The following is a 17,732-nucleotide window of genomic DNA, read 5'->3' on the forward strand; positions in this document are numbered from 1 at the left end:
GTGGTAGGTGAACGTTTGGACTAGATGATCTTAAAGGTCTTTTCCAATGTTGGTGATACTATGATGCTATGAACAGCAACAAGGTCAGAGAAATGAGCCTTTTATCCTGCCCCATTGCTTATCTCCTGGAGCAGGTTCGTTCCCCCAAAGAATGACCTGCAGTGGAAAAAAGGGTATCAGTCCAACTTGCCACCCCTTGGAGATCAACGGGACAATTTATTATGTAAAGGACATATCACAAGGGAATATATACATAGCCAAATCTACCTCACACTCAGTAAGAGCTGAAGCAAAGGTTAAATGGAAGGAGGAAGTTTTAATGATGCTGTCAGATGGGAGGAAGCATAATAAATCTTCTGGCACCAGGAAAACCAGCAACAGTTTGCCAACAGCTTCCTTTAAAACAAGTTCCATGTGGCTTCTTCCAGACATGGGCAAACACGAAAGCATTCTCTTGGCCTTGGAAACCACTTCCTCTCTGAAACTCTATTTGAATTGTAAAATGAAGTGGTTCACCCGAATATTCTCACATTTTTATAGAATCAAGGAATGCTATGGGACCTTTAAGACCATCTCGTTCCAGTCCCCTGCTATAGGCAGGGACACCTCCACTACAAAAGGTTGCTCACAGCCCCGTCCAGCCTGGCCTTGAGTGTTTCCAGGAAGGAGCATTCACAGCTTTGCTGGGCAACCTGTTCCAGTGTCTCGCCACCTTAACAATAAAGAATTTCTTCCTAATATCTAGTCCAAACCTTCCCTCTTCCTGTTTAAAACCATTTCCCATCATCTTGTCGCTACATGCCCTTATAAAAAGTCCCAGTTTTGTACTGTATACCAGGACCCCTTAGGTTCTGTGTACCTGGTTCTCAGAAGAGAACTACATGCTAGTGTTCTGATTCCATTTTCCATTCAGAAGGAAAGATAAACCTGTTCTAATATCATGAGACATTTCCTCCTTCCCCTTCTGCTGATCTCAGCAGCATGTGAGCTTCCTAGATTGTCTTGCCTCAGCATTTGAGTAAGGCCTTTAGCTTTCGGATGCTTTCTCTCATTTTATTTGTTTTACTACCTTCAATCCTAATCATATTGTATTATATTGTATTATAGTGTGTTATCTTGCATTACAGTATCCTATTTAGTAAGTTAGTTTTGTTTCTCCTCAGATCACTGTCACTGTTTTGTTTTTAGGCCCATCTCCCTGTCCTTTTCCACTTTTCCCTTTTCCTTTCCCAGGGTGTGGGTCCGTGTGTTTCCCTGCCCCATTAGTCATGGAACTGGGACAAACCAGCCAGTAAACCATTGACACCCATCCCTGGAAACATTCATTGTAAGGTGTCTGTCTTCTGCTTCTCTGCCATTAATTTGTACTTGCGCATTAGCCTGAGACTGTGCTGGTAGAATTTATGGAAGAAAACATACAAATACAAACTCTTTCTTGTTCCAAGTGAGAATCTGATATCAGTGTATATATAAGTTTGCATGTGGTGTGAAATGTGAAAGAAGTTGGTGTGTCTGCACATGGCAGGGAGGGAAGGGAAGTCAAGGGGTAAGGTGCAAAGAGACATTTCTCTGTCTGCACCCTCTTAAAGATGGCTGTTGGCTGAAGGGATTTTTCATTTATTGGGATTAGCAAATATCCCTGAAATCTTATTTTGTACTATGCCACAACAGAGGACTGTGCTTCAGAGCCCTCCAATTTCATTCACCTCTTGGACACAGCAGCTTGCTTTCTCTGTTGTCCTGGGCCTTTGCAGCAGGAGCCAGTTGAGAATTTACCTTTCCTTCTGTCTTTTTCAGCCTGTTTAGACACTGCATATCCACGGGTGCAGACCCAGGTGCTGTCAGCTTTGTCTCCAGCTTTGGCTGTGCCCATCACTCATATGCAAGGTTGCATACGGAATGGATCTCACCAGGATAACAGCAATAAAAAGTAGACCCCTCAGCAGAGAAGATGAACAGCAAAGCTGATGCTGACAATGTGTTCAGCAAACTAAGTTATCTTTTTTTTCATTTTCCAACTTGAAGGTTCAATAACACTAACCAGGAGCTGCATTCATTTTTACCATAGGTTGTTTCACCTGCAAAGGAGCATGGTGGAACTGGACCTTCTTTCCTGGTATGTGTTACCCCTGTGTAATTACACAGGTGAACGACTGCTGCCAGGTATGATTTTCCCAAGTCCTACTGAGTTGTGAAACACTGTGAGAACAGATGAGGCTTGGAGTGCTGGGCAGCAAGGAATTCCCACACAAGTCCCTCTCCTGCCCTCATTCTTCACTACCTTTTTACGGAACACCTCAAATTAGTTGTTAGGGTCAGGATTAGGGAGAGAGATCTGGGGGTTCTGGCTGTCAATTCAACCTGCTGTCCCTAGAACCGGACAGGGGTCTCCTTCCCACCACCAACACACCAATGCTGCTGGTCGGGGAGAGCTCAGCTGCCTTATCTGCATCACAGGTAAAACCCTTGTAGGAACAAGCTTTCGGGAGGGTACATTCTCAAAGGGTTTGTTCTTCAAGGGTCAAACAGCTGGGCAGGCAGAGGCTGACAGAGGCAGTGATACAGGCAATTACCCATTGCCACCTCTCTGCCCTCCGCAGTGAGGCTATCAATGATTCTCACCGTTCTCTGGTTCCCCTGTGACAGTAGAGATTGCTGCTAGATTTTTGTCCTCTTTGACAGAGATTATTTCCAGATTGCAGCACTTTTGCAGCTCTACGCCCAAAGCAGTCTGTGCAAATTATAAATGGGGCTTTGCGAGGCAGTGGTTTATTTTCTATTGATCTGCAGTCTCTTTTCCTCACTGCGGCAGTTAACATATCCTAAAAATGTTGGCTTGCTCTTAATGAGAACATGGATATGCTTTGCAGACTAATTTCACCATATTTCAGTTTTACAGCTAGCAGATTTATGCAGGGTTTTTTTATATTATTTCTTTTTCCAAGCTGTTGGTTGCCTTAGGGAGAAAAGAACTGAAAATGTCCATATGAATCGATACAGCAGCAGAGTCAGCAGGCAGCAGCCTGTAAGCTGGAAGAGTAAGGAGATAACAGCATAACCTCCTCATAGAATCAACAGCAGGATGGAGAAGTAGTTCCCCTGGGCCTCAGCCTTTTCTCTGAAGAAGTTCTGGGCTGCACACAGCCAAGGTAGATAGATGTGATACAGGCCTGTCCTGTCACTGTGCAACACACTAGAAGTGTGTGGCACATTTGCAGTTAATGGAGAACTGGTACATGTTGGTAAAGGCTGTGCACTCTCCTTGGAGATCTCCAAAAGCAGCCTGGACAAAGCCCTGAGCACCCTGCTCTGGGTGTCCCTACCGGAGCAGGGCTGGAGCAGATGGAACAGAGTTTGTGCCAGCCTCAGAAATTCTGGGGTTCTGCAACTAGACAGCAGACCAGCTCTGCTCTTCTGGTTGTGGACATACAGACACACAATTGCACCTTTCTGCCTGCTATGCAGGAGGAGGCCAAGCCATCAGGCAGGCTGCTGGAATGGAGCAGCCCCAGCAGCATCCCGGCAAGAGGAGCTGCCCCTCCAGGAGGACACCATAAGGAGCTGATGGTGGGAAGAGAGTTACGATTTACTGCAACAAACGTGAGATGGATAGACAGAAATGACTGGCAAGACAGTGTTTCTGATTATAGCTTTAAATTTTGTATTTTTAGGGAAACGCATTGGACAACTTTTTCTGCTCTGGCCCCACATAGCTTGCTTTATTCACAGGCAGATACGAGAAAGTGTTAATTGCTCATACCAGCAGATTTCCCCGTCACCACAGGGGAGGGGGAAGGACTGCTTTGCCAGATATAGGCATCAGAAATAATTTCTAGTCTTCACTCACTCACCACCTAAACAAATGAGATAGAATTTGTCCTAGAAATAATGTATACTTCATGTAGGTGGTACCAAAGTACTCCTTCTGCAGCTTGCCTTTATTTTTTTCAGGTAACCTTTAATTCTGCTTTTCACATTGCTTTTGCTATATTTATGCAAATATTCTAATTCTTCTGGCTGCAGATCTGCACTGCTTTTTGTAACATGTTTCCCTGCATTTATAAAAGTTTTCACTTCCATTTTCTACCCACATAGTGTGTACTTTCTGGCTGATAGATCCAAAGGGAACATTTAGGACTTTACAAAAGAAAAAAAAGAAAAAAGAGAAAAAGAAGAGAAAGGCAAAGAAGAAAAAGAAGAAAAAGGGGGGGAGGGGAAGGAGAAAAGGTGAAGAAAACAAAGTTCTCTATGAAGACACTCGGTAGGATTTGCTTAACATAAGCAACTTCATTGGAAAAGGGAAAGCCTCACGGTGAACTGTGTTGAGATGCCACTGCACTGCACCACTTGGACCGCTAGGTCTGTTAGTATCTTCAGGATCTCTTCTGTGCTTGCTATTCTGGGACAAGCTTTGTGTGCTTTGAATCTTCCTGAGAAGAGTTAGGAACCAAACCGTGACACTCTCCTCACTGGTTTCACACGGAGAAAGAAGCACGATATCCATTTTTAATGAAGTTGTGGTTGTGCCACTTAATGTTGAAATTCACACAAACGTGCCTACCTGGTGAGAACCTCCTGCAGCCAGGCTGATGGACATCCAGTTTGAGAACCTCGTACAGCCATACGGTTGGGACAAATATGATGCTTTGCTTTGCAGCAGTTGCAGTCTAAGTGCCCACCACAGCTGTACAGGAATTTAACAGTTTCTCTGTGGAGTGCTTGCTCAGGGGACACCTTTCAGAGCACAGAAATTCTAGTCCTAGATTTCTACTGGTGATGGTTCTACTCGTTTCTGCCAGACATTACAAAAATAAAATCACAGAATTATAGACTGGCTTGGCTTGGAAAATACTTCAATACCCACCCATTTCCAACCCCTGCTGTGAGCAGGGCTGCCCCCAACCAGCTCAGGCTGCCCAGGGCTCCATGCACCCCAGCCTTGAGCACCTCCAGGAATGGTGCACCCACAGCTCTCTGGGCAGCTTTGCCAGCACCACAGCATTGAGTAAAGAATTTCTTCCTAACATGTAACCTGAATTTCCCATCAGTTTAAAAACATTCCCCATTGTCCCAGTAAAATCAGGTTGCATAAAAAGTCAGTCTCCCTCAGTTGGTTTGAAATAAAATAAAAATGTGAGTATCGTGGGAGTCACACTGGGATTCCATTGCCACTGAAGGCAAATGCTTCTTCTGAGGCCTGTATCTAGGACAGTGTATATCTAAACACGTTCTGGAATGCAAACAGAATAGCTACTCTTTACCGGTGCTGTTTTTTGATTTTACTCTCAAAATCCGATGTTACGTAAGCATGTTTAGGTGAAACTTCCTTCCACCCACAGCTGTCGCCTGAAGTTGCACCATGTGACCATATGGTGCAGGAATCTTCAAAGCTAAGACCCCTACTCTACAGCAGTAGATTGGCATAGGACTGCACTGCATCAGAAACAAAGGGATACTGCAGAACAGGCAACAAGAGAAGATATGCAAGATGCCACAAAACTGCTCAGATATATCTGTAATTCAGTGGTTGCATTTTCCTCCTTTTATACCTATACTCTGAAGGGCACAGAAGGAAACTTCACCTTCTGCATTCACATGAGTGTATTTCAGAACCACAAGTACTCTCTTGGTGGTGCTATCATTTACCTTAGACTGCGTTCCTGGGGATGAGAGAATGCTGAGTTTTGACCACACACATAAATTACTGAAGAATCTCATTCCAGAGCAAGTCATCAAGGTTTTTTTCCTGAGACCAAACATTTTTCTTCACTTATCAGCTTGCTTTCCTATGATATGGGAGATAAAATACTGTGACACACATACACATATATTCTGTTTGAAACAGTGACCTCATTCGCCACAGACAAGCATTTTCATCACTTTGCAATCATCCAATTTATCATTCACTAGGTGGATAATGGAATTGGCTTTCATTTGTCACCCAGTACTATTTTCAGAGTGCAGCCACACACTAACGTCGATAATAAACATCTCAAATGCCATCATTTCTGTGGTAGTTTCAATCAAAAGGTAAAAAGCACTTCTCTAAGGACTATATATATGCAGTCCATTACTTGACTTGATTGAAAAACAAGTCATTACACAAATGAATGTGATAATTATGTTTGAGACTGACCCAACACAGAAACTGACGAGAAGAGTGCATGTGAAGCACGCAGCCATTGGCTGAGTTTCAAACTTTATTATTTCTATTTAACAGATCCTTCCACCTCCAGCCAAGCAGCTGAGGGTTTTTTATGTGTGCTCAGGTATGACGTGCTGGTATGAACACAAGCTAATCTTTTAATGCTCATAATGGCAGAACAGAACACCATGAAAAACAGTAATGACAGATGTAACCTGGGATTTTTAGTCTTCATTTTATTGATTGTTTTGCAAATACATAGAAGGACTTTGATGTATAGCTTACAGAGCTTACAGTAAAACATTTTACATCATTCGTTTCTTGCTTTTTCAGGGATGAAGTCAAGAAAAACAAAGTAAGTCTAACATAGGTAACAATAGAACCCCATCTTCTTCCCAACAAAAAGCATCATCTGTCCTTGTCTCAAGAATGCTGTGAAGCACCGATAACCTCAGTGATGCCTCAATAAACGTTCTTGCATATCAGCTCTCTTACAGCCATGGAAGAGAAATGAGGATCTGCCATCTGTCTAATACCGATCATCACAACTACTGCTTAAGAGTATAGCTATGAGCCACACTTGGGTCCACAGAGAATTAAATCACTTAAAGTGTTTTAATTTCTAATCCTGCTTTACAGATCTCAGCTAAAAAAACTGGAGTCACAGCTTGTTGTAATTAGCTGGTGCACATGCAAGCATTTTCATAATACCAGTATTCTACACAAAACAATGTCCTCAAGATAAAAAGTTCAAGTGTGACATGCAGATGTGTGCACCACTGGTGTATATGGAGAGCGCCTGTTCTCCTCGCTTCCCCAGCCCTCAGCACCACATCCATCTTTGCTCTTTTGCATTACACCGATACAAATAAGAAACAGAAATCAAACATTTATCAAGTAAAAAAGCTGCTCATCAAGGGTGACCTCCGAGCTGAAAACATAATGTGTTTCACAGATCTTTGCTAATTATTCTTCCTGTTAGGGAAGAAGCAAAACATGCCCTTTTCCAGGAAACAAGAGCACAGATGACAATTCTCAAGGCAATACGTGGAGAACTGGAAAAGCTGAAGTGCAGTTGTTGGCTCCTAATTCTTTGAGCCAGAAACCAACGTCCTGAAGTCCCAAACATTATCAATCATTAGTCTTTTTATAAGCCATATATTACAGACAATAATGGCTTCTGTGCGTATGCCAGCAAAGCATAGTTCTACAGAAGAAGCAGCATAAACTTGATGCCACCCTCGGAAATTTCTCCCATACACTATATATCCCAATAATTACATGCTGTAATTACCTAATCAGTTCTATGACTAGCATAACAGAGATAATTGCAACAGAACAACATTTATTTTCTGGATTTCTCTGAGACTCCTCCCACTATGTAAATACATTTTTTTCTGGGTAAACTACTATTGACTCCCCTCTCCTGTACACAGTTTTTATATACCCTTAAAAACAGCATCCATTCAGGGTGCTCCCCACAAAAGCTTTAAATGACAATGAAAAAGAAATCTTCAGAGATCACATCCACCCAACTCTTTGGCCTGAAGGCAATGTTAGGCATCTTTTACTGTGTAAAGCACCACAAGGGTCAGAATTGTCACTGACCTGTTTTTCTGGAGTGTGGCAGAGGTCTCTATGCTGCTCTATCTGAAACCAACACTGTTTCATAGAGCTGAAAATCACCCTTTGTTACACAGAGACTTAATCTGCAAAACCTCTGTGAACAGAAATTCAGTCTGCATCTTAGATTGTTCCACAGAAGTAGAAGTAGCCAAACTTTAAGAAAATTACTAGACTGAGGGAATATCACAGAGAGTAAATAGAGGAAATATGAAAACCAAAGCTAGGTAAAAATGCATGCTAATCCTGGATTAAGGTATTGTGGAAAACTTTGATCAATGCAGTCTCATGTCTTGCATACAAATCAGCTATTAAAGAAATCACCTGCAAATTGTGGAACATTAGAACATATCTAGTGTATGTACAAGACATTTCTTTTCATGGGCTCAGCATTATAGCCTTGCCTACACATTCAACCTATTCAATGGCCTACCACCCACTACTACATATTAGATCAAGTCATATAACTTAGTTGTTATGGGATTATTTTTGTATTAGCATGAAGGCGCTAAAACAGGTATTTTGTTTATTCCTTTGTGTGAAGAACAAGAACATATTCTGTTATTAACACGAGATTATCAAAGAACTGCTTAGCAGTTATATACAACTAAACAAAAGTAATCTCTCAAATCAAAACAGTTGAACTGCTATAAAATCCATGTATGGGTCATGTCTAATTTTATAACTATCCCATGGAAAAGTAGTATTTCTCATTTTAGAATGGAGAAGTGCAGCACATTTTTCCAGTGCAAGGTTACCAGTACAGTCCAAAGGCTAGTAATAGAGCTAGACATTGCAGGAATTTCATATCTGGTTCCCTGAAAATTATTATATGCCTTCTACACATGCACTGAAAGCCTTGTCCACACAGTATTAGAATGCCCTTCTACACCATGATCAGATGATTAGGGGTCTGGAATACCTCCCCTACAAGTACAGGATAAGAGAGCTGGGGCTTTTCAGCCTGGAGAAGAGAAGGCTTCAGGGGGACCTTATAGCAGCCTTGCACTACCTGAACAGGGCCCACCGGAAAGCCAGGGAGGGACTTTTTATAAGAGACAGGATATGGGGAAATGGTTTTAAACAGGAAGAGAGTAGATTTAGACTAGATATTATAAAGAAATTCTTTATTGTGAGGGTGGTGAGACACTGGAACAGGTTGCCCAGTGAGGCTGTGGATGCCCCCTCCCTGGAAGCATTCAAGGCTGGATGGGGCTCTGAGCAACCTGGTCTAGAGGGAGGTGTCCCTGCCTATAGCAGGGGTTGGAACTAGATGATCTAAAAGGTCCCTTCCAACCCAAACCTTTCCATGATTCTATGACCATATCCCAACACTGCCTATTGCATATATGAAAGGCATATTTCTTCATGCATATACTGTTTACACATTTTTAGTCACTTAATCTGTTCCTGTTCTGACATAAAACATACATCAGGAATTATTTTCACTGAAGGGCTTTAGGTGTTCCTATTTAGATGAATGACAGAAATCATCCTATCTGGAAATGACACTATCTTAGTAAGTATATATTTCCCATCAATTCATGCTCTGTATAAGGAAGACCTATTGTGCTAATAAGGGGTGAGATCTAGTGCAGTCATAACTACGTTACTGATTTGCAGAAATGGTTGTCCATAATTAAGAACAGAGAAAATAAGATCTGAATCAAATAGCAGAACCTGACTTATACTTTGATTGTCCCATGGTATGCCTTCTAGTTATCATGAGTTTGGGTTCCAAACTCTGTAGCTGATTCTCTGATCAGCAAGTGGTGCAAAGTTATTATTTTTGCTTTTAATCAACTGTATTCCATTCTGAAGAAATCTCCCAGATGCCCACAACATTTTTGTCCCCTGCATCTCTGTGTAACACTGGAAGAACAAACCTCACTCCAGAAACAGTCTTCATTTGCCTTTGAATGGAGGTTGGAAGAAGGATTCTAACTGCATTAAGAGTGGGTTCAGATGGAACAGCTGTACAGCTAATCAATTGTCTGCAGGGGGACAGAGACATTTTATCTTCCTCCTGCAAACTATCCCCATTCTAGCTTGTACAGTTTAAACAGAAGGGTTAGAGGTGGACTCTGGGAGGTGTCTTAATGACAACAGACATAGAGGAAACAGCAGATACATTCAGGGCTAAGGACCCAAATGTTTCCATTGATACAAAAAGTTTTGTCAAAGACTTATTCAAAAGTTCAGGAAAAGAGAAGTCCACATTACTGATGTCTTTCTTTAGCTGCATGCATTTGCTATACGCCGCTCCACAAGAAAACCCACACCTTTAGAAGAGAAAGAACATAGTGCTGTAGTTACAGAATGATAGGGTGATCTGTAAGTTCAGTGACATCAGCAAAAGCAGAGGCAATTTTAAGATTGCATGGTCATTTTGTGAATCTCTGTAAAAAATGTACTATTTGGCAGTGAGACTACAAGGCATTTTTTTCTGACAACGTTCACTAACTTCTTAGTATAACATTATTTGAAATCTTGGGAATATACGCACAATTCCATTAAAATTGGTAATGCTATGGAAGAAAAATTCCACTTAGGCTGATAATCACAGCCTGATCTTAACTATCTGGAAACTACCTACAAAGCCCTTAAATTAAAAAAAAAAGAAAAGAAAGAAAGAAAGAAAGAAAGAAAGAAAGAAAAAATTAAAACTGCAAAACAGTCATCGATTCCTCTTCACTGAGCTTCCATTTCGAAACAAGCCTTCTAGCAAGTCATGCCCAGATTCTGCTGCAGGTTTAAATCTGCCTCATTGGTATCAGTTTTGGTGAAACCTAGCAAGGAGAGAAAAAAAAACAGAACAGTTGGCATACAGATACAGCAGTACAACTCACAGTTCACTTTCACCTCTAGTTACAGGCTACTGAAGAATGAAGACTTAAACCCATATACTTGAGGTATTTCAGGGATCAACACTTGCACCACTAAACCTTCTGATGTATAAGTATGGGACATTCGTGGTGCTAGTATCTAGTCTTTAAACTTTATTTATTTTGAGTTGGCTTCTGATTTAAGAATGCAAGTAAATTAAATCTGGACAGATGAACCTGCTTGACCCTGCTAACTGTGTGGCCTTCTTGTAGGGCTTCCAAGAAGGTATAGCTCAGGTCAGGTGAAGCAGTTACTCAATTACAGTGTACAAGATGGTATGAACATATAAAAAAAATAGCTAATATATTGGCCAATAAGTGGTTATAGTCTGTGTACAGTGCTTGCCATGAACAGCAATCTGACAGATAGCTTGAGGCACAATTGCTTCAACTTTCATCTCCTAATCCACTTGTGATAACGTACCAATACACTGAACAATGCAGGGGCAAATAGGTGATACCCAGTATATGACTGAATTATCAGAGAAGTGTAAAGCACACCAAGGAATCCTATAATAATAATTACACCTTTTTACTCAGTAGCCAAGTTCATTGTGGTTTTCATCCTGACACACCTAGAGAGAAGATGCTGTCTATCAATGATAGGTCTGCTCAGAAGGAGTTAAACAAGTTGTGGAATGTGCATATTATCAGACAATATACAATCAAATGTATATGTTTACTAATTTTAATTTTTTTTGCTTTAAAGTTGCCTTCTTCCATTCATTGGTTCAGAAAGTGGGAACTAGGAGAGTGATCTCCCTCCTACTGTAAGCAAATGTTCCTACTCCTACTGTAATCAGGTTCATGACCACCTGAGGAACCTGAATGTGCATAAGTCTATGGGTCCTGATGAGATACACCTGAAAGTCCTGAAAGAATTGGCTGCTGTGGTCGCCAAGCCACTCTCAATGACACCTGAAAAGTCACAGTGGTCAAGTCCCTGGTGAACGGAAAAAAGGCCACTCGATATGCATTTTTAAAAGAGTAGAAAGGATGACTCAGAACTACAGACCTTTCAGCCTCAACTCAGTGCATGGAGGATCATGGAGCAGATCTTCATGAAAGCTATGCTACGGTACTTGAAAAAGAGGACGGTGATACGGGATAACCACCATGTCTTCACCAAGGGCAGGTCCTAACTGATTAACCTTGCCACTTTTAATATGGGCACAACTGCATCAGTGGACAAGGGAAGACACACTGATGTTATCTATCTGGACTTTAGTAAGGCCTCTGACACTCCAAACTTCTCACTTCCCTCCAAACTGCAAAGATATGGATTTGACGGGTGGACTGTATGACGGACAAGGAACTGGTTATGAGATCATTCCCAGAGAGTGGTGGGTGATGTCTCAATATCGCAGTGAGATCAGTGACAAGGTGGTGCCCCTCAGCAGTCACTACTGGCACCAGTGCTCTTTAAGATCTTCATCAGTGACACTGACAGTGGGGTGAAGCGCATCCCCGCCAAGCTTGCAGATGACACCAAGCTGTACAGTGCAGCAGATGCACCCAAGGGATGGGATGCCATACAGAGAGATCTAGATATGCTGAGCAGTGGGCCCTAGTGAACCTGCACAAATCCAAGTGCAGGGTCTTGTGTCCAGTTATGGGCTCTCCAGTTAAAAGAAGGACAGGGATTTTCTAGGAATCCAGTCACAAGGCCACAAGGTTACAAGGATGATTAAGGGCCTGAAGCATCTCCTGTGCGAGAAAAGGCTGAGTAACTTGGGTATGTTCTGGCTGTTGAAGAGAAAACTCAGTGGGGATTTGCTGTAACCACTGCTTAAACATACTCCCACAATTTCACTGTGCTCACATCCACTCTTTGGTCTCCAAGAAATGTTCAACAAGTGTTGATGAATGTCAGGGGGTGCCATTTTTCCAAGCACAACGTTTTGCACCAGGGTCATGGCAACCCCTGCTATCGGTACAAGCTGGGGGACGCCAGCATGGAGCACAGCTCTGATGAAAAGACTTGGTAGATGGTGGTGGTAGATGGCAGGCTGGACATGAGCCAGCTCTGTGGCCTCGCAGCCCAGAAAGCCAACCATATCCTGGGCTGCATCAAATACTTGTGGTCAGCAGGTTGAGGGAGGTGATTCTATCCCTCTACTCTGCCCTGGTGAGACCTCACCTGGAGTACTGCATCCTGATGTGGAGTCCTCAGCACAGGAGGAACGTGAAGCGGTTGGAGTGCATCCATAGGAAGGCCACAGAAAATAGGAAGGTCCAAGGAAAGTAACACTTTCGCTATGAGAACAGGCTGAAAGAGCTAGGGCTGTTCAGCCTGTAGAAGGAAAGGCTCCAGGGAAACCTGATAGCGGCCTTTCAGTATCTAAAGGGATAATGTAAGAAGGAGACAGACTCTTTCACAGGGTCTGTGATGACAGAACAAGGGGAAATGGTTTCAAACTGAAAGAGGGGAGATTTAGATTGGTTCCATGAAAAAGTCTTCTACAGGGAGGGTGGCGAGGCATTGGAACAAGTTGCCCAGTAATGTGGTTGATGCCCTGTCCCTAGAGATATCCAAAGGCCAGGCTGGCCCAGGCTCCAAGCAATCCTACCTTGCAGTAGATCTCCCTATTCATTGCTGGGGAGTTGGACTAGATGTCTTTTAAGGGTCCCTTCCAACTCAAACAATTCTGACTGTACAATTCTAATGTTGTAATTCTATGCATCTGCAAAATCCATTTGTTGTATTGTAAGGTCTCCAGCCAATGAAAAATAAATAAAACACAGTAAGCTTAAATAGAGAGGATGAAGAAAGAAAGTGTAAATGGAAGCAATACAGAGCAGACTTTGGACTTCATTGTTAGACATGACTGCAGGCCTGCACTATATCTTGAGGAAAACCTCTCCACAGACAATCCAGGCCTCATTAAATACATCCTGTTTCCAGCCTTATTTATATAGGTTCCCCAGGATGAGATCTGAATCAGTTCATGTGATCTTTCTTGTTCAGGATGACAGACAGTTCCACAGGTAGTGGGCTTCCAGTTGGTTAGTTTGTCCCACTGAAACACAATATACTGTGCTCCTGCCTCCTTATCCCATCTTTTTCACTTAATGGTACTGAACAATTCAACTTACTAAAGAATGATATACAGAGGCCTTTTTCACGCATAGGAAGGCTGTATTTCCAGTACGAATTCAATTTCTAAGTTATCCTTCCTCCAGCCACAAAATGTCATCACTTACATTCTTATGAGAATAGTCATCAAGAAAAGCTTAGTTCATGAATGTGTTTACTATATCAAATGCTAATGAAATATTTTCAGTGGATGGAAACCGTTTATTGATTTTACAAAGTTCTCTGTGAACTAGGATAATAAACAGATGTAGAAGTTACAAGTGTAGAGGAGCTGGAAAAATTCCCTGAGCGCATAAACATTCCCAGACAGTTCCAGAAATGTTTCAACATTTCCAACTCAAAGCAGGTATGTGCCTCACTTAATTTGGGCCTCACCTACGAATAGTGGCATTGAGGAAAACACCCTTGCTAGAGGATGAAGACAGCACCATTAAAACTTGAATACTGCAATGGCAAAAGACAATTATTGGAGTAGGTTATTGCTTTTCTCCCGTCATAGGGTTGGTACCATCAAAACCTCTAGTGTTTTACATTTCAATGAGCATACTACATTAATAGCACTGTCTGCACATTTGATGCTAACAGCTGTCATTTTTGCGCACCACTATTCACCTCTGAAAAGGTCTGATCCCCAGGAGAGTGAAGTGCCACAGTGTCTGCTGAACATAACAGAGGTAATGAAAGACCATACACCACTGCGAACTGGATGCAAATAGAATTGTTTGCTTTAAATAAATCCGGTTAAATAAGCAAAAAAAAAAACAAAAAAAAAAGCCAAAAAAAAAACCCCAACCAACCAACAAACCAAAAAAAACCAAAACAGTAACACAAGAAAGGAAAACAAGTCTCAAATGCAGAAAGCCCTCTGAGCATGCTGCTTTAAATCGCAGCAGAATCATCCAATCAGCACAGATTTTGATAAAGGTTGAACATGCTCAACAATGGCTATTTCACAGCGCAAAGATGCATGTTTATTACTTTCTTATAGTACATCTTAAGCAGCACACTCTTAGTATTATTTCACTTGCTGGAATTACAGCTCATCTTGGATGTTTCAACATGCTTTGCTGATGTTTAACAGGCAGGTGAATGGGCAACAGTATACTTTGTGGTCTGGTTTGCCTCAGACTTGTAAGAGGATGACTGTAGCTGAGGACTCATGGCCTCAGGTACTCCCAATGCTCCCAACAACTCAAGCTGGTTGACTTCCAGAATTCCAACACACAACATGTCCATTATGTTTATCTACACCAAGCAAGTCTTTCAAGGCCTGATCCTGAATGGTGCTGAGTCCTAATAACTTCCAGTGTTATTATCAGGAGTAAAAAAGCAAGTTATTACCTTTTAAGAACTTTCTGTAAAGCTGAGCACTCATTATTACAAAAAACTAAATAAAAATAAAATCTACAAATTATGCTTTCTCAGTCTCTGCTTTCATGGTCTCACCAAAGGTATAAACAAGTACAAGCCAAATATATTTATCTGTTAAGGCAGCCTATTTCCTAAGGAGCAACAACTCTCATTTAAATATACAAGATAAGCCAATGTGTTGCCTTCATAGCACAGTAGAATTCAGGGTGAATTTTTTATTTTACAACAGTCTACAGTCAAGACTCTTGATTCTAAATTCTTTCCTTTTTTTAAAATGGAAACATACAGCAAAATGTGTCTCAAAAAGCCATAAGGACTACAAAGCTCTCCAAAAAGAAGTAGTTGCATAGGGAGATGTAGTTACATATGAAGGTATAGTCATTCCTTAGTCAGTCCCATAGTTAAATCTATGCTTATTTTAGTTTAGATAACTCTGCATCCACAGAGAAAAGCTGTCAGGAAAGGGTCAGCTCCTTATTTTTTACCCATTAGTTCTGTTTCAAACTAGCAAAACGAACCAAGCAAAAAATCTCTGCATTTACTGCTGTAATATAGTATCAATGAAGTTTCTGTCGCCAGTACAAATGAGAACAAGATGTCTCATTCAGGGAACATAAATAATCAAAGCAAAACTGTTACTCTTGCAAGGGAGCCTGAGGCAGAGTCTTGAAATGTGGAAAAAAGACTAAGGATACTATTTTCTAAACAACTGTCTACCACAGTGCTCAAATCGCTGTTCTCTCAACTTCAAAATTAAGCTAGGGATCTGCACCTGTTCACTGTATTAAAATCAAGTCCTCAATCTAGCATCATGCAAGGGTGACCTGGTCTTGCAGCCACCAATGCCAATACAATAGCAGTTTTGGTGAAGATTTCAATGACAGAAGTACAGGATCATTGTGACCTGGAAACATCCTTTAGGAGGGAAAGGAACAAAAAAAAAATGTGGGACAAAGGAAGAGCTAGTGCTTTTCCAAACCACTGCATTAGTTAACAAATCATTCTGGTTCACTCTGTGTGTTTGCAGAGCTATAGAAATTTCAGGCATTTTTAAGGAACTATCGCCCAATAGGTAATGCTGACCCACGCACATATTCTGGCAGAGGTCAGCACAGTACATGCTTTGCAAGCATTTATGGAAGCTGCTTGCTTTCAGATAAACAAGAAAAGCGTACAAACCAAGGAGCATCTACATTTTTCATGCCCATAACTGTCCTTTAGTGCAGCTCATGATTTCATCATGACCAAGGCAGCTGCACAAAGCAGATTGCAGTGGAGTTTGTCTTCATGAAACAGGAAACAGGTGTCTGTGAAGTGACCCCTCTAGAGCCTGGTGAGACAGATTCCAGAACAAAGACAGCACTACACTGCTCACCAATTGCTAACTTCAGGCCATCCTTAAAATTCAAAGTTTATACCATTTCTTTGTAACATTCACAGGGAAATGCTAATGGCTCAGTGAGGTGGTGCTAATTCTTTCTTAATAGTCCTAATAGTCTTGCCATGTGCTACTGCAAAGCTTTTCTCTGCTAGCCCATCGTTTTGAGCTATTCATTTCTTTCCCTGAATACTCTGGATCCTTCTGCTTCAATTGCCTCCAGCACAGGCTGGAAATTACTTCCAGTAATACCAACTCCCATATACATACATACATACATACATACATAGATCCTCTGAATCAAAAAGAAACCAACTCCTTCCAAAAAACAGGTTCAAGACTGTGAAAATCCTTCTTTGTGGTTTTTTTTTTTTGGCTCAAAGCTTGCTTCCTGAGGTATTTCTTTTTGTAAGACTGCGATTGATTTGTTGAGGAGCCAAGTGATGGGTGCTAACCGTGTGACAATCGACATCACTTCGGGAATATTTGAAAGCCCCCTCCTCCAGAGCTGCTTGCCTCTGGAAGAGAGTGCTCAGGAGTGTTTATGGGCGGAAGATCTGGCCTGTGACTAAACAGCTCCAGCTAGGTATGGGAAAACTGGGGAATGATAACATCGTGTTCTGTGAAAAACAGGATGCAGATGGGCATCCCTGCTCCCGCTTATCTGCTTGCAAGGCCTGGAAGATGGGAACAAAGGGGTTTCTGCTGAGATCCCAGAGCCAGAAGCTGCCACTCCGAGGAGAGCTGACTCGACCACTTTGGATTTGAGCTGTCACTCCAAAGACAGCTGACTCGACCACTTTGAAAGCATTGAAAAGGGGCCATCATTGCCATAGTTCTCCTAGTCGTCATCAACAGAACGATGCCCAATGACCCACCACTACAGAAGATCAAAGACTGAACTACAAACCACACTGCATCCATGGTGGTGACTATCTCTTGCTTCCTATAAAGACTCCTCGCTTCTTCTTTCCTATCTCCCTCCTTCCCTTCCCCATTACCCTAATTCATAATAGTGTCCGTCCTCCCTTTCCCCATTTCCCTAATTAAGATTTGTAATAAACTGGTTGGACCAACATTTGAACTGTTGTTTCTTAATCTCACACCGGGTATATAGATGTTAAAAGAACCTCCTCTCCCTCCTATAAATTGGAGTGAGACAAAGACATGTAAGAGCTGGTGTCTCCTTACAACAAAGTCATTCTCCACGGTTTCATTCTATGCATATGGTTA

The 17,732-nt window shown here is 41.8% G+C and overlaps 2 protein-coding genes across 3 annotated transcripts in view; one reads left to right on the top strand and one right to left on the bottom strand.

Moving 5' to 3' along the window:
• Positions 1-17,732, top strand: part of GHR (growth hormone receptor) — a 996,322-nt gene that overhangs the window by 601,589 nt on the left and 377,001 nt on the right. The window lies entirely within an intron of this gene.
• OXCT1 (3-oxoacid CoA-transferase 1) overlaps positions 6,362-17,732 on the bottom strand; it is an 87,855-nt gene continuing 76,484 nt past the window's right edge. Inside the window, exon 17 of the mRNA XM_048930909.1 lies at positions 6,362-10,557. Within this exon, the coding sequence (XP_048786866.1) occupies positions 10,522-10,557 (36 nt within the window). The 3' untranslated portion in view covers positions 6,362-10,521. The remainder of the gene's footprint in view (positions 10,558-17,732) is intronic.

This window comes from Lagopus muta, chromosome Z, assembly GCF_023343835.1.
Source record: "Lagopus muta isolate bLagMut1 chromosome Z, bLagMut1 primary, whole genome shotgun sequence".
NCBI lineage: Eukaryota > Metazoa > Chordata > Aves > Galliformes > Phasianidae > Lagopus > Lagopus muta.